A 24982-nucleotide genomic window follows, 5' to 3' on the forward strand; every position below is an offset into this window, starting at 1 on the left:
ATTGGAGTTTGCATTTCCACCTTGATTCGATTCACACTGTTCTGCCCTCAGGGACACTGTCAAGGGGGAGTGAGGAGCAGCCTGCACTTCCAGCAGTGACCACACGGTGGGGCGAGTGCTGCTCTCCCCTCTGGGAGCCCCAGGCCACAGGCATCCCAGTGAGGAGCCAGCTCTGTGCTCAGCTGAAAGGAGTTAGTTAGTCTCTCAGGAGCCTCTGAGCCCTTGCCTTTGGATCACCCAGGGTGGGCATTTACTGGGACAGAAAAAATTGCCCTGAATTCCATGGACGGAAGAGCCTGGCTGTGTAGAGTTCGTGAGTTGCCGTGAATCAGACACAACTGAGGACACAAAAATTCAATAGATTAAAACACTTTTTGGGGGTGGGGGGGAGTGAAAGAGGGTGATGTGGGTTTTTTTGTCTTATATAATAGCCAAGGGAAATCTAGTTTAAACCTAAATTCACATAGATGGGAAAGGTATATCTCTCCGTCACCCTATTTAAAAAAAAAAACCTACTAAACTTTTCTGAAAGTTTATTTAGTAGCTTCCTTGAGCAGTTTACTGTGGAGCATTTTTTTTTTTTTCTGTGACATTGGCCTCATTAAAAAGTACGGTTTGCCTTTACTGGATAATTTTGTTCATTGGTTTCTTAGGGAACCTTGGTAATATTTGAGTTTCCTGGGGAGTATGGTCACATGACCTGGCCCTGGCCAATCGGTGCGTTCCACCTCCCTGGCCACTGTGATTGGCTCCGGGCTGGGGCAGTGCCCAATCGGGGCCCAGGGCCGGGCCTCCCGTTGGAAACCAGGGGAAGACGAGCTCTCGTCCTGCTGGGGTAGGGGAAGGGGTGGGGCCGGGGCAGGTCAGGCTCCAGCAGTGGGAGGGGCTTGAGGTCCGCCTGCGGCAGTTGGTGACGTTCCTGCTCCCCTCAGGGCAGAGCCGCCGGCCTGAGAATGAGGGCGCTGCTGAGCCCAGGGCCTGGGATGGCCCGTTGCTGCTGTGGTCCCAGAGCTCCACCCGAGACCTGAGGGAAGCCGTCTGCCCGTGAGTCCTCTCCCACTTTTCTGTCAGCTTGTTTGAAGCATGCTGGGTTTTCTGCCCAGCTGGCTAAGGGGAGTCCCTGGAAATGCAAGGGTGTGGGTTTTGGCAGACTTCAGGGAAGACATGCCAGATGAGCCTGGGAGACTCCAGGTTAATCTGGATTCAGGAGATATCTCTTCGGGCCAGCTAGTAATTGTAGGATAAGCCTAATGAGCCTTCAGAGGATGAAGAGAGTAACGTGCCAAGGTAGCAATCGATGTCCTCATTCGAGAGGATGAAGCTGGTGCTCAGAGAAGGGGGGAACTTGGCCACAGCAAGGAGGTGTGCACCCAGACAGGACCCCCCAGATCCGGCCATTGGAGCTCAGGGAGGCCACTGGTGTGGCTTGTCCCTGTGGCAGGGGCCGAGGCAGGCAGCCCACACTGATTCCTGCGGGGGCCTGACTTGGGAAGTGCCATCTGGTAGCTTTGAGACTCACCAAACCAAATTGCACTGGAGAGAGGAGGGACACCTTCCTTCATCCACCCCCCACCCCCGCCGGATTCCCACATACCCTGACCCCTTTCTCTTGATTTCGGAGCCATTTCCAGAGTCCCGCTCATATGACCTCATTCGAAGTGCACTGTGGACGAGCTGCCATCTGCAGCTGCTACCACAGCAGCCAAGGGCTTTAGCTCCCGACTACCTCCCTTCCTTTGGAACTTGGGGGCCCTCTACTCCCCACTTGCACACCACAGACCTTTGCTGAGGATTGTGGGGACCCTCACTCAGTTTGCAGCACGTTGTAGCCATCCCTGTCCTCCCTTGAAACTCAGCTTGTGAGCTCCTTTGGAGCAGCGTGGCCCACCTGGCTGCAACAGAAGACACAGCTGACAGTGAAACAACAGCTTAGATCTGAGAGCCGGAAAGCTCTGTCAAAAGGGACCTCCCTCTTCACACCGTAGAGGCTGTAGGAGCCGCCAGGCTTTCGGAACCAGTGCTGGGGCCAAAATGACTCCACAGCTGTTTTCCTTCCTGGGGAGGGTTCTGGCTCGAGCGGGAATGGCTCAAGTCTCCTAAGGTTCTGAAAGCCCACTGTGTGCAGATTCACGGTACACAGAGAGGAAAAGGTGAAGTCCTACCCTGGAGGTGGTCACAGCTCACGGATGAGCCAGGCAGGCAGGCAGGCAGGGCATGAGAACACCTGAGCTGCCTTCATGAGTGAATGGTGTGGGGGCAGAGGAAGAGAAGCCGGTCTGCTCCCTCGTGTGGTGCCCAGGGCAGGTTGTCCCCAGAGGAAACCCTTACGACGGTGAGGACTATCACTGCTGTTTCCCAAGGGGTTCCGTCGGTGCGTGTCTTCCCCGGAGCGGTCAGGCCGTCTCTCAAGTACACTGGCCATGGGCATTGCCTCTCCTTGGAACTTCCCATGTGTTTCTCTTTTTTATGGAACAGTGATTTTCTAGAGTGGTTCTGGGCCACAAGGATGTTGGGTCATTTTCTAGCCTTCTGTCATGAAGAACGCTTTCCTGGGCATGGGGGTGGTTTGTTGTTCCAGCTCCCTTTCTTGGCTTCTTTTGGGAGCTGGTGCAACAAGAGGAGCTCAGCCTCTGCCTTCTGGCTGAGATGTCACCCTTCAAACAGCAATGCCTGCCTGGAGATAATGATGGCAGTTGCCAAAAGGGCTTCGTTTGGCACATGGTATCTTGAAAGGACGTACACCGTCCTTTCAGCTATCAAAGGCTAGTTCAAATGACATAAAAATGAGAACTCTCCAATGGAGTCTTACAGTAGGTGGAGAGTCCGAAAAACACTCCTTCAGTCATTTCACTGAGAGTCATTGATTGGGGACACCAAGAATATAGGAAGGAATGCAGAAAGAAAAGATGAAATTGTGTTCAGGATCGGGGGGAGGGATGAACAGGGCGTGCTTGCCTTGAATCCAGGCTTTGTTGGGGGGTGGGGCATAAAGATCGAACGGGTCTGAAACTACAAAGTGGTGATGGTAACACAGTATCACCAGAGTTACACAACAGTGATCCCAGATTGCAACAATGATGAAAAAGTTTACTAATCCCAACTTAACCAACAAAAATACAGGAAACCATACAAAAAATAAAACATCACCAGAAATGTGGAAACAAACCAAATGCAAAGCAGTTCAGGGGAAAGGAACTCCATGTCCCCTGGGGGCAGACCGAGTTGCTGGCATCCACGGTGAGCAGACAGGGATGGAGGCTGCAGAGCCGACCGCTCCCCTGGACGTGGTGTTTCCGGCAAGGGCTCTGGGTCTCTGTCCAGAGCGGGGGCTCTTTCTCCCTGCAGGGCTGGGTGAGTGATCGTGGGCATCTGGGTGTTGCGCGGGAGCCAGGGCAGGCTCTCCCTGCCGAGGCGGTGACTCCTCCTCTGCCTCGGGTTCTCTTGCCAAAGCCCGAGCAGGTAGAGGTGCACGTGGAGGTGGAGGTTCTCGCTGAGGGGGTGGGACATCAGTGCCTGGGGCTGGGGGTCCTGCAGGCACGGAGATCCGATCTGCCCGGTGTGCTGGCCAGTACCCAGCTGGCCTGGTGTCTCTGCGAGGGCAAGTCTCGGTTCTCCATCTGCCCTCGGTGGATCCCTGGGTCCTGCACCTGGAGCCACCACCTCTTTAGGGACAGGTCTGGGAAGTGGAGCCTGGTTCCAGTTGGAGGCCAGTGCTAGAGTTGGGGGAGAAGCAAAGTTTGCCCACAGGCCAGCCTTGGCATGTGTGTACCCCGGGACAGAAACCTTCCAAGAGGTTCCCAAAGAATACCCAGCGTCAGATGTCTTTTGGGACTGAAGTGTGCAAGATGGGGGGCGGGGGGTGTGAGGCCAGCGCTTGCTGCAGGCCCAGCAGCAGCTTTCGGGGACTCGTCCCTGTGTAGCTCAGCACCCCTCCCCACACACTCCCGTGCACCAGCCCCAGCGTCCTCACCTCTGTGCTCTGGCGTGCTGGGCTCCAGGTCCTCCTGGTGCCTCAGAGGCCGGGGTTCTCTGGACTCTGGGTCGGAGCCGGGTGTGCTGAGCTCCGTGGCAGCCTCAGACTGGGCCGCCGGCTGTATCCTGGGCGGTGTCTCGGCAGCAGGCCTTCCCCACCTCCGCGTCTCCCCCGGTGGGGCTGATGCCTCCGTGGGCACGCTGACCTGGAGCCTGCACTGGGCCTCACGGGCGGGCGGGTGGTGCTCCGACCCCTCCCTCTGGGAGCTGGATGGGGTGTCCCCGTCCTCGGCCTCATCACGTGGGAAGCTCTGCAACGACAGTGACCGTCAGCCAGCCATGCTGGGAGTTTTCCGAGCTGGGCCTGGCCAGTGGAGCCGCTGCTTCTGCCTGCTCGAACTTCTCTTCCCAGAAGGGTCAGAGACGTGTGTCTGCTCAGATCCCCACCCGGGAGGAAAGAGACCCATCTGAGGGTGTGAGGTCAGCCTGGCGGGCCGGCGCTGCCCACACTCTCCCCATCCCGCCCAGCCTGCTCTCCCCTGGGGTGTGGACACAACTTGTCCACAGGCTTCTGACCCCACATCCGCCTGGGCTTCCTTGAGGGTGACACACCCCGAGAAACCCACATCCACACACACAGGCAAAGGACCCGGTGTTTCCGGGTGGCATGGGAGAGGTGGCCTGGCCCGGCCTGGGGCTCCCCGTGTTACCTTTCTGTTTCTCCGGGCAAAGGGCCAGAGGCCTCTCGGGGGTGTCCTGAGCCAACGTCGACAGGGTGCCCACGCACACTGCCTGTGAGCTCTCCTGAGGCCCCGGCCTCTGGGCAGGGGCAAACAGCAGAACATCTTGGCAGCAAGTGATCTGGCTGGGGGCTCCTCTCCGCTCTGGAGGCCTGGATACCCGGATTGCGGGTTCTGTTGGGTTCTGTTGCCGGCAGGTGACATCATCTCCTGGGGTTCGTGCTGAGGTCCCTTCCCCAAAACTTCCCAAGGGAATCTCTGGGTTTCTGACTGCTCGATCACCCCCCTTAGGCCATGTGCAGGCACAGTGACACCCACACGGCCCAGCCCACAGCCCTGGGGAGGCCTGGGTTCAGCCAGGGCCTGAGCTCCGAGGACCATGCTGCTCTCAGACCAGGCTCCTTCTTCTCATAAGTGGTGTGGCCCTTGACAACCATATGCCCCTCAGGGTTTCCCCAGTCTCTCCATCTGCAGAGTGGGGGTCATTCTCCCATCTGCTTCCTAGGCCTGTCGGCCTACGAGCAGCTCCATGCCTTTCCACCTGGGGCCGATATCACGTGGAGCTCGTGCGCTGAGACTTCAGAAAGAAAGATTCCATCCAGGGCTGGCACAGCACAGAATGGGGCAGAACGAGGCCTGGATGCGCCGTGGTACCCAGGAAAAGGCACTCCCCCTCCTGACTGTTTTGAGACCCCGCATCCAAGTTGGAGGACCGAAAGGAAGACTCGAAGGTCTCCCTCTCTTATAGAAAAGAGTAGCCAACTTTCTGGTCCTCTGTTTCCATTGAGATTCTGTTGAAGTGTCCCAGCTCGGCTTCTGCGGGTGGCTGAGCTTCTACTGGCTCCCTGCGTTCTTGTCTTTTCCTCTCCAAACCTTCCGTCCTTTTCCCCCTTCTGGGGTGGAAGGGCGCTGTCATTGCTTCTACCTTCGAGACAGATTGAGGAAAAGTCTGGACCATCGACTCCTTTCCTCTCTTTGGTTCCGTGTCTCTCTCTGGCTGTGTCCCTCTCTTTTCCTTTCTCAATTCCGTCTGTGTCTTCCTCTTTCTCTCTCGTGTGTGGATGGATGGATGGATGCTAGGGATGCACATGTATATGATTAGATGAGGGTTATGTTTTAGGGATAGGTTAGAGGGAGAGAAAGGCTTTAGGTCAGAGTTGGTCATGGGGGAAGGGTCAAGGGTGGTGGTGGTGTTTCTTGGAATCTGAGTGCTGTGCATTCTTCCTCTTTCCATATGAACCCCTTCTCAGATACACCACTTGCAAGGAGTCTCTCGTGTTCCGTTTCCTATCTTTTGCATTTGTGAATGCTTAGCTTCTCTGTTGTGAAGAGGTTCCATTGGATGGAAACCCCGTGGTGTACTTCGTTTACCTCTTTCCCTTACTTGAAGAGACCCATTTCGACCTCCGCCCAGCAAATGGCAAGGAGACTCTGATGTTAAGGAGCCTTTGACCTACGCTTCTTTCTAGCTATCTCATGACATCAGTCTTTAGGGTGAGGTTTTTCCCCGATATTGAGGTGGTATGAGATCAAAACCAATAGCGTTCTTCAGATGTAGCTGTCTGGTTTTCCCATGGACATTGATTGAAGAGGCTTTCCTGTTCCCATTTGGATATTCTCCCCGTCTGTGTCAGAGATGAGTTGACCATGGATGCTGGGGTTTGTTTCTGGACCCTCAACTTTATTCCATCGATCTGGATCTGTGTGTGTTGTTGTATTCCCAATAGCATACTGTCCTGCTGCTGCTGCTGCTGCTGCTAAGTCACTTCAGTCGTGTCTGACTCTGCATGACCCCATGGCCTGCAGCCTACCAGGCTCCTCCGTCCAGGACATTTTCCAGGCAAGAGTACTGGAGTGGGTCGCCATTGCCTTCTCCGATACTCTCCTGAGGATCCTAGTTTGGTCGTCTAATTTCCTTTCACACAACCTTGGATGTCCGTATCGGGGCTTTTTCGTCGGATTGTATTGACAATGTAGGCTCCTTTCTGTTTCCGTACCCCCTTTGCAATTCTTTGTTCGGTGCGAAAATGCATTGGCATTTTGGGAGGAATAGCATGGAAGCTGTGGATTGCCATGTGGGGCTGTGACATGATTTTCCCAATAGGAATTCTTTCAAGCCCTGAGCACAGCTTCTCTTTCCAGTGATTGGTGTGGGCTTGATCTTCCTCCTTCCATCTCTCGCCGTTTTGTGAGAACAGGTCCATCCTTCCCTTCTGGGGTAGATGGACTCGTGGGTATCACTTCAGTGAATGGCATTGTCAGTGGGGGTGATAATTCCCTTCTCATTGGAAGACTTTGCTGTGAGTATTAGAAATGCAAGTGACTTCTCTTCCCCTTCCTCCCTGTCCATGTCTCAGAGCCACCGGGAAACAGAGGCCTCATCCACGGTCACACAGGCCTGAGGGGGTGCAACTAGACTGTTGTTTCTTCAGGCCCTCAGTGCTGGACATCATCCGGGATACTCTGTGTGTGTCTTCCTCCGTCTGGTGTCCCTTCAGACCTTTCCCTAGTTTTCACAGGCTTGTTGTGTTGGCGTTCTTTGTCTGTTTGGAGACACATCCTTGATAAGCTTTGTGTTTCCACTCATTCGTCTCGCGATGTATGACCTGTCTTTTGCTTTTGTCATGAGGTCTTTCCCACAGTAGATATCTTTGATTTTGCAAAGTCCACTGTATTCTCTGGGTTTTTTTTGTGGACTGCCTTTTAGTTTTGTGTGTGAAGACTCAAAGCACGTGTCCGGTTTCTGCTCATTGTTCTTCTAGATTTGTGACAAGTTTTCATGGAAAGTTTGTCTAGGGATAACTGGAAGTGAACTCGGTGTAAGGTGTCAAGTCTCCATCTCCATTCATGTCATCCCCTGCAGTTTCCAATTCCCTGTTCCTGAGTGGTTTTGGAGACCTTGTGGGAAGGTTGGTTGCATTGGAGTTTGCATTTCCACCTTGATTCGATTCACACTGTTCTGCCCTCAGGGACACTGTCAAGGGGGAGTGAGGAGCAGCCTGCACTTCCAGCAGTGACCACACGGTGGGGCGAGTGCTGCTCTCCCCTCTGGGAGCCCCAGGCCACAGGCATCCCAGTGAGGAGCCAGCTCTGTGCTCAGCTGAAAGGAGTTAGTTAGTCTCTCAGGAGCCTCTGAGCCCTTGCCTTTGGATCACCCAGGGTGGGCATTTACTGGGACAGAAAAAATTGCCCTGAATTCCATGGACGGAAGAGCCTGGCTGTGTAGAGTTCGTGAGTTGCCGTGAATCAGACACAACTGAGGACACAAAAATTCAATAGATTAAAACACTTTTTGGGGGTGGGGGGGAGTGAAAGAGGGTGATGTGGGTTTTTTTGTCTTATATAACAGCCAAGGGAAATCTAGTTTAAACCTAAATTCACATAGATGGGAAAGGTATATCTCTCCGTCACCCTATTTAAAAAAAAAAAACCTACTACACTTTTCTGAAAGTTTATTTAGTAGCTTCCTTGAGCAGTTTACTGTGGAGCATTTTTTTTTTTTTCTGTGACATTGGCCTCATTAAAAAGTACGGTTTGCCTTTACTGGATAATTTTGTTCATTGGTTTCTTAGGGAACCTTGGTAATATTTGAGTTTCCTGGGGAGTATGGTCACATGACCTGGCCCTGGCCAATCGGTGCGTTCCACCTCCCTGGCCACTGTGATTGGCTCCGGGCTGGGGCAGTGCCCAATCGGGGCCCAGGGCCGGGCCTCCCGCTGGAAGCCAGGGGAAGACGAGCTCTCGTCCTGCTGGGGTAGGGGAAGGGGTGGGGCCGGGGCAGGTCAGGCTCCAGCAGTGGGAGGGGCTTGAGGTCCGCCTGCGGCAGTTGGTGACGTTCCTGCTCCCCTCAGGGCAGAGCCGCCGGCCTGAGAATGAGGGCGCTGCTGAGCCCAGGGCCTGGGATGGCCCGTTGCTGCTGTGGTCCCAGAGCTCCACCCGAGACCTGAGGGAAGCCGTCTGCCCGTGAGTCCTCTCCCACTTTTCTGTCAGCTTGTTTGAAGCATGCTGGGTTTTCTGCCCAGCTGGCTAAGGGGAGTCCCTGGAAATGCAAGGGTGTGGGTTTTGGCAGACTTCAGGGAAGACATGCCAGATGAGCCTGGGAGACTCCAGGTTAATCTGGATTCAGGAGATATCTCTTCGGGCCAGCTAGTAATTGTAGGATAAGCCTAATGAGCCTTCAGAGGATGAAGAGAGTAACGTGCCAAGGTAGCAATCGATGTCCTCATTCGAGAGGATGAAGCTGGTGCTCAGAGAAGGGGGGAACTTGGCCACAGCAAGGAGGTGTGCACCCAGACAGGACCCCCCAGATCCGGCCATTGGAGCTCAGGGAGGCCACTGGTGTGGCTTGTCCCTGTGGCAGGGGCCGAGGCAGGCAGCCCACCCTGATTCCTGTGGGGGCCTGACTTGGGAAGTGCCATCTGGTAGCTTTGAGACTCACCAAACCAAATTGCACTGGAGAGAGGAGGGACACCTTCCTTCATCCACCCCCCACCCCCGGCGGATTCCTACATACCCTGACCCCTTTCTCTTGATTTCGGAGCCATTTCCAGAGTCCCGCTCATATGACCTCATTCGAAGTGCACTGTGGACGAGCTGCCATCTGCAGCTGCTACCACAGCAGCCAAGGGCTTTAGCTCCCGACTACCTCCCTTCCTTTGGAACTTGGGGGCCCTCTACTCCCCACTTGCACACCACAGACCTTTGCTGAGGATTGTGGGGACCCTCACTCAGTTTGCAGCACGTTGTAGCCATCCCTGTCCTCCCTTGAAACTCAGCTTGTGAGCTCCTTTGGAGCAGCGTGGCCCACCTGGCTGCAACGGAAGACACAGCTGACAGTGAAACAACAGCTTAGATCTGAGAGCCGGAAAGCTCTGTCAAAAGGGACCTCCCTCTTCACACCGTAGAGGCTGTAGGAGCCGCCAGGCTTTCGGAACCAGTGCTGGGGCCAAAATGACTCCACAGCTGTTTTCCTTCCTGGGGAGGGTTCTGGCTCGAGCGGGAATGGCTCAAGTCTCCTAAGGTTCTGAAAGCCCACTGTGTGCAGATTCACGGTACACAGAGAGGAAAAGGTGGAGTCCTACCCTGGAGGTGGTCACAGCTCACGGATGAGCCAGGCAGGCAGGCAGGCAGGGCATGAGAACACCTGAGCTGCCTTCATGAGTGAATGGTGTGGGGGCAGAGGAAGAGAAGCCGGTCTGCTCCCTCGTGTGGTGCCCAGGGCAGGTTGTCCCCAGAGGAAACCCTTACGACGGTGAGGACTATCACTGCTGTTTCCCAAGGGGTTCCGTCGGTGCGTGTCTTCCCCGGAGCGGTCAGGCCGTCTCTCAAGTACACTGGCCATGGGCATTGCCTCTCCTTGGAACTTCCCATGTGTTTCTCTTTTTTATGGAACAGTGATTTTCTAGAGTGGTTCTGGGCCACAAGGATGTTGGGTCATTTTCTAGCCTTCTGTCATGAAGAACGCTTTCCTGGGCATGGGGGTGGTTTGTTGTTCCAGCTCCCTTTCTTGGCTTCTTTTGGGAGCTGGTGCAACAAGAGGAGCTCAGCCTCTGCCTTCTGGCTGAGATGTCACCCTTCAAACAGCAATGCCTGCCTGGAGATAATGATGGCAGTTGCCAAAAGGGCTTCGTTTGGCACATGGTATCTTGAAAGGACGTACACCGTCCTTTCAGCTATCAAAGGCTAGTTCAAATGACATAAAAATGAGAACTCTCCAATGGAGTCTTACAATAGGTGGAGAGTCCGAAAAACACTCCTTCAGTCATTTCACTGAGAGTCATTGTTTGGGGACACCAAGAATATAGGAAGGAATGCAGAAAGAAAAGATGAAATTGTGTTCAGGATCGGGGGGAGGGATGAACAGGGCGTGCTTGCCTTGAATCCAGGCTTTGTTGGGGGGTGGGGCATAAAGATCGAACGGGTCTGAAACTACAAAGTGGTGATGGTAACACAGTATCACCAGAGTTACACAACAGTGATCCCAGATTGCAACAATGATGAAAAAGTTTACTAATCCCAACTTAAAAAACAAAAATACAGGAAACCATAGAAAAAATAAAACATCACCAGAAAGGTGGAAAGAAACCAAATGCAAAGCAGTTCAGGGGAAAGGAACTCCATGTCCCCTGGGGGCAGACCGAGTTGCCGGCATCCACGGTGAGCAGACAGGGATGGAGGCTGCAGAGCCGACCGCTCCCCTGGACGTGGTGTTTCCGGCAAGGGCTCTGGGTCTCTGTCCAGAGCGGGGGCTCTTTCTCCCTGCAGGGCTGGGTGAGTGATCGTGGGCATCTGGGTGTTGCGCGGGAGCCAGGGCAGGCTCTCCCTGCCGAGGCGGTGACTCCTCCTCTGCCTCGGGTTCTCTTGCCAAAGCCCGAGCAGGTAGAGGTGCACGTGGAGGTGGAGGTTCTCGCTGAGGGGGTGGGACATCATCTCACCCAGGGGGTGCCTGGGGCTGGGGGTCCTGCAGGCACGGAGATCCGATCTGCCCGGTGTGCTGGCCAGTACCCAGCTGGCCTGGTGTCTCTGCGAGGGCAAGTCTCGGTTCTCCATCTGCCCTCGGTGGATCCCTGGGTCCTGCACCTGGAGCCACCACCTCTTTAGGGACAGGTCTGGGAAGTGGAGCCTGGTTCCAGTTGGAGGCCAGTGCTAGAGTTGGGGGAGAAGCAAAGTTTGCCCACAGGCCAGCCTTGGCATGTGCGTACCCCGGGACAGAAACCTTCCAAGAGGTTCCCAAAGAATACCCAGCGTCAGATGTCTTTTGGGACTGAAGTGTGCAAGATGGGGGGCGGGGGGTGTGAGGCCAGCGCTTGCTGCAGGCCCAGCAGCAGCTTTCGGGGACTCGTCCCTGTGTAGCTCAGCACCCCTCCCCACACACTCCCGTGCACCAGCCCCAGCGTCCTCACCTCTGTGCTCTGGCGTGCTGGGCTCCAGGTCCTCCTGGTGCCTCAGAGGCCGGGGTTCTCTGGACTCTGGGTCGGAGCCGGGTGTGCTGAGCTCCGTGGCAGCCTCAGACTGGGCCGCCGGCTGTATCCTGGGCGGTGTCTCGGCAGCAGGCCTTCCCCACCTCCGCGTCTCCCCCGGTGGGGCTGATGCCTCCGTGGGCACGCTGACCTGGAGCCTGCACTGGGCCTCACGGGCGGGCGGGTGGTGCTCCGACCCCTCCCTCTGGGAGCTGGATGGGGTGTCCCCGTCCTCGGCCTCATCACGTGGGAAGCTCTGCAACGACAGTGACCGTCAGCCAGCCATGCTGGGAGTTTTCCGAGCTGGGCCTGGCCAGTGGAGCCGCTGCTTCTGCCTGCTCGAACTTCTCTTCCCAGAAGGGTCAGAGACGTGTGTCTGCTCAGATCCCCACCCGGGAGGAAAGAGACCCATCTGAGGGTGTGAGGTCAGCCTGGCGGGCCGGCGCTGCCCACACTCTCCCCATCCCGCCCAGCCTGCTCTCCCCTGGGGTGTGGACACAACTTGTCCACAGGCTTCTGACCCCACATCCGCCTGGGCTTCCTTGAGGGGGACACAGCCCGAGAAACCCGCATCCCCACACACAGGCAAAGGACCCGGTGTTTCCGGGTGGCATGGGAGAGGTGGCCTGGCCCGGCCTGGGGCTCCCCGTGTTACCTTTCTGTTTCTCCGGGCAAAGGGCCAGAGGCCTCTCGGGGGTGTCCTGAGCCAACGTCGACAGGGTGCCCACGCACACTGCCTGTGAGCTCTCCTGAGGCCCCGGCCTCTGGGCAGGGGCAAACAGCAGAACATCTTGGCAGCAAGTGATCTGGCTGGGGGCTCCTCTCCGCTCTGGAGGCCTGGATACCCGGATTGCGGGTTCTGTTGGGTTCTGTTGCCGGCAGGTGACATCATCTCCTGGGGTTCGTGCTGAGGTCCCTTCCCCAAAACTTCCCAAGGGAATCTCTGGGTTTCTGACTGCTCGATCACCCCCCTTAGGCCATGTGCAGGCACAGTGACACCCACACGGCCCAGCCCACAGCCCTGGGGAGGCCTGGGTTCAGCCAGGGCCTGAGCTCCGAGGACCATGCTGCTCTCAGACCAGGCTCCTTCTTCTCATAAGTGGTGTGGCCCTTGACAACCATATGCCCCTCAGGGTTTCCCCAGTCTCTCCATCTGCAGAGTGGGGGTCATTCTCCCATCTGCTTCCTAGGCCTGTCGGCCTACGAGCAGCTCCATGCCTTTCCACCTGGGGCCGATATCACGTGGAGCTCGTGCGCTGAGACTTCAGAAAGAAAGATTCCATCCAGGGCTGGCACAGCACAGAATGGGGCAGAACGAGGCCTGGATGCGCCGTGGTACCCAGGAAAAGGCACTCCCCCTCCTGACTGTTTTGAGACCCCGCATCCAAGTTGGAGGACCGAAAGGAAGACTCGAAGGTCTCCCTCTCTTATAGAAAAGATTAGCCAACTTTCTGGTCCTCTGTTTCCATTGAGATTCTGTTGAAGTGTCCCAGCTCGGCTTCTGCGGGTGGCTGAGCTTCTACTGGCTCCCTGCGTTCTTGTCTTTTCCTCTCCAAACCTTCCGTCCTTTTCCCCCTTCTGGGGTGGAAGGGCGCTGTCATTGCTTCTACCTTCGAGACAGATTGAGGAAAAGTCTGGACCATCGACTCCTTTCCTCTCTTTGGTTCCGTGTCTCTCTCTGGCTGTGTCCCTCTCTTTTCCTTTCTCAATTCCGTCTGTGTCTTCCTCTTTCTCTCTCGTGTGTGGATGGATGGATGGATGCTAGGGATGCACATGTATATGATTAGATGAGGGTTATGTTTTAGGGATAGGTTAGAGGGAGAGAAAGGCTTTAGGTCAGAGTTGGTCATGGGGGAAGGGTCAAGGGTGGTGGTGGTGTTTCTTGGAATCTGAGTGCTGTGCATTCTTCCTCTTTCCATATGAACCCCTTCTCAGATACACCACTTGCAAGGAGTCTCTCGTGTTCCGTTTCCTATCTTTTGCATTTGTGAATGCTTAGCTTCTCTGTTGTGAAGAGGTTCCATTGGATGGAAACCCCGTGGTGTACTTCGTTTACCTCTTTCCCTTACTTGAAGAGACCCATTTCGACCTCCGCCCAGCAAATGGCAAGGAGACTCTGATGTTAAGGAGCCTTTGACCTACGCTTCTTTCTAGCTATCTCATGACATCAGTCTTTAGGGTGAGGTTTTTCCCCGATATTGAGGTGGTATGAGATCAAAACCAATAGCGTTCTTCAGATGTAGCTGTCTGGTTTTCCCATGGACATTGATTGAAGAGGCTTTCCTGTTCCCATTTGGATATTCTCCCCGTCTGTGTCAGAGATGAGTTGACCATGGATGCTGGGGTTTGTTTCTGGACCCTCAACTTTATTCCATCGATCTGGATCTGTGTGTGTTGTTGTATTCCCAATAGCATACTGTCCTGCTGCTGCTGCTGCTGCGGCTAAGTCACTTCAGTCGTGTCTGACTCTGCATGACCCCATGGCCTGCAGCCTACCAGGCTCCTCCGTCCAGGACATTTTCCAGGCAAGAGTACTGGAGTGGGTCGCCATTGCCTTCTCCGATACTCTCCTGAGGATCCTAGTTTGGTCGTCTAATTTCCTTTCACACAACCTTGGATGTCCGTATCGGGGCTTTTTCGTCGGATTGTATTGACAATGTAGGCTCCTTTCTGTTTCCGTACCCCCTTTGCAATTCTTTGTTCGGTGCGAAAATGCATTGGCATTTTGGGAGGAATAGCATGGAAGCTGTGGATTGCCATGTGGGGCTGTGACATGATTTTCCCAATAGGAATTCTTTCAAGCCCTGAGCACAGCTTCTCTTTCCAGTGATTGGTGTGGGCTTGATCTTCCTCCTTCCATCTCTCGCCGTTTTGTGAGAACAGGTCCATCCTTCCCTTCTGGGGTAGATGGACTCGTGGGTATCACTTCAGTGAATGGCATTGTCAGTGGGGGTGATAATTCCCTTCTCATTGGAAGACTTTGCTGTGAGTATTAGAAATGCAAGTGACTTCTCTTCCCCTTCCTCCCTGTCCATGTCTCAGAGCCACCGGGAAACAGAGGCCTCATCCACGGTCACACAGGCCTGAGGGGGTGCAACTAGACTGTTGTTTCTTCAGGCCCTCAGTGCTGGACATCATCCGGGATACTCTGTGTGTGTCTTCCTCCGTCTGGTGTCCCTTCAGACCTTTCCCTAGTTTTCACAGGCTTGTTGTGTTGGCGTTCTTTGTCTGTTTGGAGACACATCCTTGATAAGCTTTGTGTTTCCACTCATTCGTCTCGCGATGTATGACCTGTCTTTTGCTTTTGTCATGAGGTCTTTCCCACAGTAGATATCTTTGATTTTGCAAAGTCCACTGTATTCTCTGGGTTTTTTTTGTGGACTGCCTTTTAGTTTTGTGTGTGAAGACTCAAAGCACGTGTCCGGTTTCTGCTCATTGTTCTTCTAGATTTGTGACAAGTTTTCATGGAAAGTTTGTCTAGGGATAACTGGAAGTGAACTCGGTGTAAGGTGTCAAGTCTCCATCTCCATTCATGTCATCCCCTGCAGTTTCCAATTCCCTGTTCCTGAGTGGTTTTGGAGACCTTGTGGGAAGGTTGGTTGCATTGGAGTTTGCATTTCCACCTTGATTCGATTCACACTGTTCTGCCCTCAGGGACACTGTCAAGGGGGAGTGAGGAGCAGCCTGCACTTCCAGCAGTGACCACACGGTGGGGCGAGTGCTGCTCTCCCCTCTGGGAGCCCCAGGCCACAGGCATCCCAGTGAGGAGCCAGCTCTGTGCTCAGCTGAAAGGAGTTAGTTAGTCTCTCAGGAGCCTCTGAGCCCTTGCCTTTGGATCACCCAGGGTGGGCATTTACTGGGACAGAAAAAATTGCCCTGAATTCCATGGACGGAAGAGCCTGGCTGTGTAGAGTTCGTGAGTTGCCGTGAATCAGACACAACTGAGGACACAAAAATTCAATAGATTAAAACACTTTTTGGGGGTGGGGGGGAGTGAAAGAGGGTGATGTGGGTTTTTTTGTCTTATATAACAGCCAAGGGAAATCTAGTTTAAACCTAAATTCACATAGATGGGAAAGGTATATCTCTCCGTCACCCTATTTAAAAAAAAAAAACCTACTACACTTTTCTGAAAGTTTATTTAGTAGCTTCCTTGAGCAGTTTACTGTGGAGCATTTTTTTTTTTTTCTGTGACATTGGCCTCATTAAAAAGTACGGTTTGCCTTTACTGGATAATTTTGTTCATTGGTTTCTTAGGGAACCTTGGTAATATTTGAGTTTCCTGGGGAGTATGGTCACATGACCTGGCCCTGGCCAATCGGTGCGTTCCACCTCCCTGGCCACTGTGATTGGCTCCGGGCTGGGGCAGTGCCCAATCGGGGCCCAGGGCCGGGCCTCCCGCTGGAAGCCAGGGGAAGACGAGCTCTCGTCCTGCTGGGGTAGGGGAAGGGGTGGGGCCGGGGCAGGTCAGGCTCCAGCAGTGGGAGGGGCTTGAGGTCCGCCTGCGGCAGTTGGTGACGTTCCTGCTCCCCTCAGGGCAGAGCCGCCGGCCTGAGAATGAGGGCGCTGCTGAGCCCAGGGCCTGGGATGGCCCGTTGCTGCTGTGGTCCCAGCGCTCCACCCGAGACCTGAGGGAAGCCGTCTGCCCGTGAGTCCTCTCCCACTTGTCTGTCAGCTTGTTTGAAGCATGCTGGGTTTTCTGCCCAGCTGGCTAAGGGGAGTCCCTGGAAATGCAAGGGTGTGGGTTTTGGCAGACTTCAGGGAAGACATGCCAGATGAGCCTGGGAGACTCCAGGTTAATCTGGATTCAGGAGATATCTCTTCGGGCCAGCTAGTAATTGTAGGATAAGCCTAATGAGCCTTCAGAGGATGAAGAGAGTAACGTGCCAAGGTAGCAATCGATGTCCTCATTCGAGAGGATGAAGCTGGTGCTCAGAGAAGGGGGGAACTTGGCCACAGCAAGGAGGTGTGCACCCAGACAGGACCCCCCAGATCCGGCCATTGGAGCTCAGGGAGGCCACTGGTGTGGCTTGTCCCTGTGGCAGGGCCCGAGGCAGGCAGCCCACCCTGATTCCTGCGGGGGCCTGACTTGGGAAGTGCCATCTGGTAGCTTTGAGACTCACCAAACCAAATTGCACTGGAGAGAGGAGGGACACCTTCCTTCATCCACCCCCCACCCCCGCCGGATTCCCGCATACCCTGACCCCTTTCTCTTGATTTCGGAGCCATTTCCAGAGTCCCGCTCATATGACCTCATTCGAAGTGCACTGTGGACGAGCTGCCATCTGCAGCTGCTACCACAGCAGCCAAGGGCTTTAGCTCCCGACTACCTCCCTTCCTTTGGAACTTGGGGGCCCTCTACTCCCCACTTGCACACCACAGACCTTTGCTGAGGATTGTGGGGACCCTCACTCAGTTTGCAGCACGTTGTAGCCATCCCTGTCCTCCCTTGAAACTCAGCTTGTGAGCTCCTTTGGAGCAGCGTGGCCCACCTGGCTGCAACGGAAGACACAGCTGACAGTGAAACAACAGCTTAGATCTGAGAGCCGGAAAGCTCTGTCAAAAGGGACCTCCCTCTTCACACCGTAGAGGCTGTAGGAGCCGCCAGGCTTTCGGAACCAGTGCTGGGGCCAAAATGACTCCACAGCTGTTTTCCTTCCTGGGGAGGGTTCTGGCTCGAGCGGGAATGGCTCAAGTCTCCTAAGGTTCTGAAAGCCCACTGTGTGCAGATTCACGGTACACAGAGAGGAAAAGGTGGAGTCCTACCCTGGAGGTGGTCACAGCTCACGGATGAGCCAGGCAGGCAGGCAGGCAGGGCATGAGAACACCTGAGCTGCCTTCATGAGTGAATGGTGTGGGGGCAGAGGAAGAGAAGCCGGTCTGCTCCCTCGTGTGGTGCCCAGGGCAGGTTGTCCCCAGAGGAAACCCTTACGACGGTGAGGACTATCACTGCTGTTTCCCAAGGGGTTCCGTCGGTGCGTGTCTTCCCCGGAGCGGTCAGGCCGTCTCTCAAGTACACTGGCCATGGGCATTGCCTCTCCTTGGAACTTCCCATGTGTTTCTCTTTTTTATGGAACAGTGATTTTCTAGAGTGGTTCTGGGCCACAAGGATGTTGGGTCATTTTCTAGCCTTCTGTCATGAAGAACGCTTTCCTGGGCATGGGGGTGGTTTGTTGTTCCAGCTCCCTTTCTTGGCTTCTTTTGGGAGCTGGTGCAACAAGAGGAGCTCAGCCTCTGCCTTCTGGCTGAGATGTCACCCTTCAAACAGCAATGCCTGCCTGGAGATAATGATGGCAGTTGCCAAAAGGGCTTCGTTTGGCACATGGTATCTTGAAAGGACGTACACCGTCCTTTCAGCTATCAAAGGCTAGTTCAAATGACATAAAAATGAGAACTCTCCAATGGAGTCTTACAATAGGTGGAGAGTCCGAAAAACACTCCTTCAGTCATTTCACTGAGAGTCATTGTTTGGGGACACCAAGAATATAGGAAGGAATGCAGAAAGAAAAGATGAAATTGTGTTCAGGATCGGGGGGAGGGATGAACACGGCGTGCTTGCCTTGAATCCAGGCTTTGTTGGGGGGTGGGGCATAAAGATCGAACGGGTCTGAAACTACAAAGTGGTGATGGTAACACAGTATCACCAGAGTTACACAACAGTGATCCCAGATTGCAACAATGATGAAATAGTTTACTAATCCCAACTTAAAAAACAAAAATACAGGAAACCATACAAAAACTAAAACATCACCAGAAATGTGGAAACAAACCAAATGCAAAGCAGTTCAGGGGAAAGGAACTCCATGTCCCCTGGGGGCAGACCGAGTTGCTGGCATCCACGGTGAGCAGACAGGGATGGAGGCTGCAGAGCCGACCGCTCCCCTGGACGTGGTGTTTCCGGCAAGGGCTCTGGGTCTCTGTCCAGAGCGGGGGCTCTTTCTCCCTGCAGGGCTGGGTGAGTGATCGTGGGCATCTGGGTGTTGCGCGGGAGCCAGGGCAGGCTCTCCCTGCCGAGGCGGTGACTCCTCCTCTGCCTCGGGTTCTCTTGCCAAAGCCCGAGCAGGTAGAGGTGCACGTGGAGGTGGAGGTTCTCGCTGAGGGGGTGGGACATCAGTGCCTGGGGCTGGGGGTCCTGCAGGCACGGAGATCCGATCTGCCCGGTGTGCTGGCCAGTACCCAGCTGGCCTGGTGTCTCTGCGAGGGCAAGTCTCGGTTCTCCATCTGCCCTCGGTGGATCCCTGGGTCCTGCACCTGGAGCCACCACCTCTTTAGGGACAGGTCTGGGAAGTGGAGCCTGGTTCCAGTTGGAGGCCAGTGCTAGAGTTGGGGGAGAAGCAAAGTTTGCCCACAGGCCAGCCTTGGCATGTGTGTACCCCGGGACAGAAACCTTCCAAGAGGTTCCCAAAGAATACCCAGCGTCAGATGTCTTTTGGGACTGAAGTGTGCAAGATGGGGGGCGGGGGGTGTGAGGCCAGCGCTTGCTGCAGGCCCAGCAGCAGCTTTCGGGGACTCGTCCCTGTGTAGCTCAGCACCCCTCCCCACACACTCCCGTGCACCAGCCCCAGCGTCCTCACCTCTGTGCTCTGGCGTGCTGGGCTCCAGGTCCTCCTGGTGCCTCAGAGGCCGGGGTTCTCTGGACTCTGGGTCGGAGCCGGGTGTGCTGAGCTCCGTGGCAGCCTCAGACTGGGCCGCCGGCTGTATCCTGGGCGGTGTCTCGGCAGCAGGCCTTCCCCACCTCCGCGTCTCCCCCGGTGGGGCTGATGCCTCCGTGGGCACGCTGACCTGGAGCCTGCACTGGGCCTCACGGGCGGGCGGGTGGTGCTCCGACCCCTCCCTCTGGGAGCTGGATGGGGTGTCCCCGTCCTCGGCCTCATCACGTGGGAAGCTCTGCAACGACAGTGACCGTCAGCCAGCCATGCTGGGAGTTTTCCGAGCTGGGCCTGGCCAGTGGAGCCGCTGCTTCTGCCTGCTCGAACTTCTCTTCCCAGAAGGGTCAGAGACGTGTGTCTGCTCAGATCCCCACCCGGGAGGAAAGAGACCCATCTGAGGGTGTGAGGTCAGCCTGGCGGGCCGGCACTGCCCACACTCTCCCCATCCCGCCCAGCCTGCTCTCCCCTGGGGTGTGGACACAACTTGTCCACAGGCTTCTGACCCCACATCCGCCTGGGCTTCCTTGAGGGTGACACACCCCGAGAAACCCACATCCACACACACAGGCAAAGGACCCGGTGTTTCCGGGTGGCATGGGAGAGGTGGCCTGGCCCGGCCTGGGGCTCCCCGTGTTACCTTTCTGTTTCTCCGGGCAAAGGGCCAGAGGCCTCTCGGGGGTGTCCTGAGCCAACGTCGACAGGGTGCCCACGCACACTGCCTGTGAGCTCTCCTGAGGCCCCGGCCTCTGGGCAGGGGCAAACAGCAGAACATCTTGGCAGCAAGTGATCTGGCTGGGGGCTCCTCTCCGCTCTGGAGGCCTGGATACCCGGATTGCGGGTTCTGTTGGGTTCTGTTGCCGGCAGGTGACATCATCTCCTGGGGTTCGTGCTGAGGTCCCTTCCCCAAAACTTCCCAAGGGAATCTCTGGGTTTCTGACTGCTCGATCACCCCCCTTAGGCCATGTGCAGGCACAGTGACACCCACACGGCCCAGCCCACAGCCCTGGGGAGGCCTGGGTTCAGCCAGGGCCTGAGCTCCGAGGACCATGCTGCTCTCAGACCAGGCTCCTTCTTCTCATAAGTGGTGTGGCCCTTGACAACCATATGCCCCTCAGGGTTTCCCCAGTCTCTCCATCTGCAGAGTGGGGGTCATTCTCCCATCTGCTTCCTAGGCCTGTCGGCCTACGAGCAGCTCCATGCCTTTCCACCTGGGGCCGATATCACGTGGAGCTCGTGCGCTGAGACTTCAGAAAGAAAGATTCCATCCAGGGCTGGCACAGCACAGAATGGGGCAGAACGAGGCCTGGATGCGCCGTGGTACCCAGGAAAAGGCACTCCCCCTCCTGACTGTTTTGAGACCCCGCATCCAAGTTGGAGGACCGAAAGGAAGACTCGAAGGTCTCCCTCTCTTATAGAAAAGAGTAGCCAACTTTCTGGTCCTCTGTTTCCATTGAGATTCTGTTGAAGTGTCCCAGCTCGGCTTCTGCGGGTGGCTGAGCTTCTACTGGCTCCCTGCGTTCTTGTCTTTTCCTCTCCAAACCTTCCGTCCTTTTCCCCCTTCTGGGGTGGAAGGGCGCTGTCATTGCTTCTACCTTCGAGACAGATTGAGGAAAAGTCTGGACCATCGACTCCTTTCCTCTCTTTGGTTCCGTGTCTCTCTCTGGCTGTGTCCCTCTCTTTTCCTTTCTCAATTCCGTCTGTGTCTTCCTCTTTCTCTCTCGTGTGTGGATGGATGGATGGATGCTAGGGATGCACATGTATATGATTAGATGAGGGTTATGTTTTAGGGATAGGTTAGAGGGAGAGAAAGGCTTTAGGTCAGAGTTGGTCATGGGGGAAGGGTCAAGGGTGGTGGTGGTGTTTCTTGGAATCTGAGTGCTGTGCATTCTTCGTCTCTTTCCATATGAACCCCTTCTCAGATACACCACTTGCAAGGAGTCTCTCGTGTTCCGTTTCCTATCTTTTGCATTTGTGAATGCTTAGCTTCTCTGTTGTGAAGAGGTTCCATTGGATGGAAACCCAGTGGTGTACTTCGTTTACCTCTTTCCCTTACTTGAAGAGACCCATTTCGACCTCCGCCCAGCAAATGGCAAGGAGACTCTGATGTTAAGGAGCCTTTGACCTACGCTTCTTTCTAGCTATCTCATGACATCAGTCTTTAGGGTGAGGTTTTTCCCCGATATTGAGGTGGTATGAGATCAAAACCAATAGCGTTCTTCAGATGTAGCTGTCTGGTTTTCCCATGGACATTGATTGAAGAGGCTTTCCTGTTCCCATTTGGATATTCTCCCCGTCTGTGTCAGAGATGAGTTGACCATGGATGCTGGGGTTTGTTTCTGGACCCTCAACTTTATTCCATCGATCTGGATCTGTGTGTGTTGTTGTATTCCCAATAGCATACTGTCCTGCTGCTGCTGCTGCTGCGGCTAAGTCACTTCAGTCGTGTCTGACTCTGCATGACCCCATGGCCTGCAGCCTACCAGGCTCCTCCGTCCAGGACATTTTCCAGGCAAGAGTACTGGAGTGGGTCGCCATTGCCTTCTCCGATACTCTCCTGAGGATCCTAGTTTGGTCGTCTAATTTCCTTTCACACAACCTTGGATGTCCGTATCGGGGCTTTTTCGTCGGATTGTATTGACAATGTAGGCTCCTTTCTGTTTCCGTACCCCCTTTGCAATTCTTTGTTCGGTGCGAAAATGCATTGGCATTTTGGGAGGAATAGCATGGAAGCTGTGGATTGCCATGTGGGGCTGTGACATGATTTTCCCAATAGGAATTCTTTCAAGCCCTGAGCACAGCTTCTCTTTCCAGTGATTGGTGTGGGCTTGATCTTCCTCCTTCCATCTCTCGCCGTTTTGTGAGAACAGGTCCATCCTTCCCTTCTGGGGTAGATGGACTCGTGGGTATCACTTCAGTGAATGGCATTGGCAGTGGGGGTGATAATTCCCTTCTCATTGGAAGACTTTGCTGTGAGTATTAGAAATGCAAGTGACTTCTCTTCCCCTTCCTCCCTGTCCATGTCTCAGAGCCACCGGGAAACAGAGGCCTCATCCACGGTCACACAGGCCTGAGGGGGTGCAACTAGACTGTTGTTTCTTCAGGCCCTCAGTGCTGGACATCATCCGGGATACTCTGTGTGTGTCTTCCTCCGTCTGGTGTCCCTTCAGACCTTTCCCTAGTTTTCACAGGCTTGTTGTGTTGGCGTTCTTTGTCTGTTTGGAGACACATCCTTGATAAGCTTTGTGTTTCCACTCATTCGTCTCGCGATCTATGACCTGTCTTTTGCTTTTGTCATGAGGTCTTTCCCACAGTAGATATCTTTGATTTTGCAAAGTCCACTGTATTCTCTGGGTTTTTTTTTGTGGACTGCCTTTTAGTTTTGTGTGTGAAGACTCAAAGCACGTGTCCGGTTTCTGCTCATTGTTCTTCTAGATTTGTGACAAGTTTTCATGGAAAGTTTGTCTAGGGATAACTGGAAGTGAACTCGGTGTAAGGTGTCAAGTCTCCATCTCCATTCATGTCATCCCCTGCAGTTTCCAATTCCCTGTTCCTGAGTGGTTTTGGAGACCTTGTGGGAAGGTTGGTTGCATTGGAGTTTGCATTTCCACCTTGATTCGATTCACACTGTTCTGCCCTCAGGGACACTGTCAAGGGGGAGTGAGGAGCAGCCTGCACTTCCAGCAGTGACCACACGGTGGGGCGAGTGCTGCTCTCCCCTCTGGGAGCCCCAGGCCACAGGCATCCCAGTGAGGAGCCAGCTCTGTGCTCAGCTGAAAGGAGTTAGTTAGTCTCTCAGGAGCCTCTGAGCCCTTGCCTTTGGATCACCCAGGGTGGGCATTTACTGGGACAGAAAAAATTGCCCTGAATTCCATGGACGGAAGAGCCTGGCTGTGTAGAGTTCGTGAGTTGCCGTGAATCAGACACAACTGAGGACACAAAAATTCAATAGATTAAAACACTTTTTGGGGGTGGGGGGGAGTGAAAGAGGGTGATGTGGGTTTTTTTGTCTTATATAATAGCCAAGGGAAATCTAGTTTAAACCTAAATTCACATAGATGGGAAAGGTATATCTCTCCGTCACCCTATTTAAAAAAAAAAACCTACTAAACTTTTCTGAAAGTTTATTTAGTAGCTTCCTTGAGCAGTTTACTGTGGAGCATTTTTTTTTTTTTCTGTGACATTGGCCTCATTAAAAAGTACGGTTTGCCTTTACTGGATAATTTTGTTCATTGGTTTCTTAGGGAACCTTGGTAATATTTGAGTTTCCTGGGGAGTATGGTCACATGACCTGGCCCTGGCCAATCGGTGCGTTCCACCTCCCTGGCCACTGTGATTGGCTCCGGGCTGGGGCAGTGCCCAATCGGGGCCCAGGGCCGGGCCTCCCGTTGGAAACCAGGGGAAGACGAGCTCTCGTCCTGCTGGGGTAGGGGAAGGGGTGGGGCCGGGGCAGGTCAGGCTCCAGCAGTGGGAGGGGCTTGAGGTCCGCCTGCGGCAGTTGGTGACGTTCCTGCTCCCCTCAGGGCAGAGCCGCCGGCCTGAGAATGAGGGCGCTGCTGAGCCCAGGGCCTGGGATGGCCCGTTGCTGCTGTGGTCCCAGAGCTCCACCCGAGACCTGAGGGAAGCCGTCTGCCCGTGAGTCCTCTCCCACTTTTCTGTCAGCTTGTTTGAAGCATGCTGGGTTTTCTGCCCAGCTGGCTAAGGGGAGTCCCTGGAAATGCAAGGGTGTGGGTTTTGGCAGACTTCAGGGAAGACATGCCAGATGAGCCTGGGAGACTCCAGGTTAATCTGGATTCAGGAGATATCTCTTCGGGCCAGCTAGTAATTGTAGGATAAGCCTAATGAGCCTTCAGAGGATGAAGAGAGTAACGTGCCAAGGTAGCAATCGATGTCCTCATTCGAGAGGATGAAGCTGGTGCTCAGAGAAGGGGGGAACTTGGCCACAGCAAGGAGGTGTGCACCCAGACAGGACCCCCCAGATCCGGCCATTGGAGCTCAGGGAGGCCACTGGTGTGGCTTGTCCCTGTGGCAGGGGCCGAGGCAGGCAGCCCACACTGATTCCTGCGGGGGCCTGACTTGGGAAGTGCCATCTGGTAGCTTTGAGACTCACCAAACCAAATTGCACTGGAGAGAGGAGGGACACCTTCCTTCATCCACCCCCCACCCCCGCCGGATTCCCACATACCCTGACCCCTTTCTCTTGATTTCGGAGCCATTTCCAGAGTCCCGCTCATATGACCTCATTCGAAGTGCACTGTGGACGAGCTGCCATCTGCAGCTGCTACCACAGCAGCCAAGGGCTTTAGCTCCCGACTACCTCCCTTCCTTTGGAACTTGGGGGCCCTCTACTCCCCACTTGCACACCACAGACCTTTGCTGAGGATTGTGGGGACCCTCACTCAGTTTGCAGCACGTTGTAGCCATCCCTGTCCTCCCTTGAAACTCAGCTTGTGAGCTCCTTTGGAGCAGCGTGGCCCACCTGGCTGCAACAGAAGACACAGCTGACAGTGAAACAACAGCTTAGATCTGAGAGCCGGAAAGCTCTGTCAAAAGGGACCTCCCTCTTCACACCGTAGAGGCTGTAGGAGCCGCCAGGCTTTCGGAACCAGTGCTGGGGCCAAAATGACTCCACAGCTGTTTTCCTTCCTGGGGAGGGTTCTGGCTC

The 24982-nt window shown here is 54.8% G+C and overlaps 2 protein-coding genes and 1 long non-coding RNA gene across 3 annotated transcripts in view; 1 reads left to right on the plus strand and 2 right to left on the minus strand.

The window, feature by feature from the left end:
• The window catches only part of LOC145527776 (uncharacterized), a 681763-nt gene that overhangs the window by 380828 nt on the left and 275953 nt on the right, over nt 1–24982 (plus strand). Inside the window, exons 50-53 of the long non-coding RNA XR_014069857.1 lie at nt 933–1044; nt 8564–8675; nt 16208–16319; nt 23841–23952. This is a non-coding gene — a long non-coding RNA (uncharacterized LOC145527776). The remainder of the gene's footprint in view (nt 1–932; nt 1045–8563; nt 8676–16207; nt 16320–23840; nt 23953–24982) is intronic.
• Nucleotides 2105–8136, minus strand: LOC145527695 (uncharacterized). Its single transcript, XM_081545753.1, has 3 exons — nt 4683–8136; nt 3971–4283; nt 2105–3713 (listed from the first exon to the last, which is right to left on the minus strand). Exons 1-3 carry the CDS (start codon nt 5091–5093, stop codon nt 3091–3093), a joined length of 1347 nt encoding a protein of 448 aa, XP_081401879.1. The 5' UTR covers nt 5094–8136; the 3' UTR covers nt 2105–3090.
• Nucleotides 10698–15879, minus strand: LOC145527769 (uncharacterized). The gene is made up of 3 exons (XM_081545841.1): nt 12327–15879; nt 11615–11927; nt 10698–11357 (listed from the first exon to the last, which is right to left on the minus strand). The coding sequence occupies exons 1-3, from the start codon at nt 12735–12737 to the stop codon at nt 11143–11145; spliced, it is 939 nt and encodes a 312-aa protein (XP_081401967.1). The 5' UTR covers nt 12738–15879; the 3' UTR covers nt 10698–11142.

This window comes from Giraffa tippelskirchi, chromosome 11 (genome assembly GCF_054371585.1).
Source record: "Giraffa tippelskirchi isolate mGirTip1 chromosome 11, T2T-mGirTip1v1.2.pri, whole genome shotgun sequence".
NCBI lineage: Eukaryota > Metazoa > Chordata > Mammalia > Artiodactyla > Giraffidae > Giraffa > Giraffa tippelskirchi.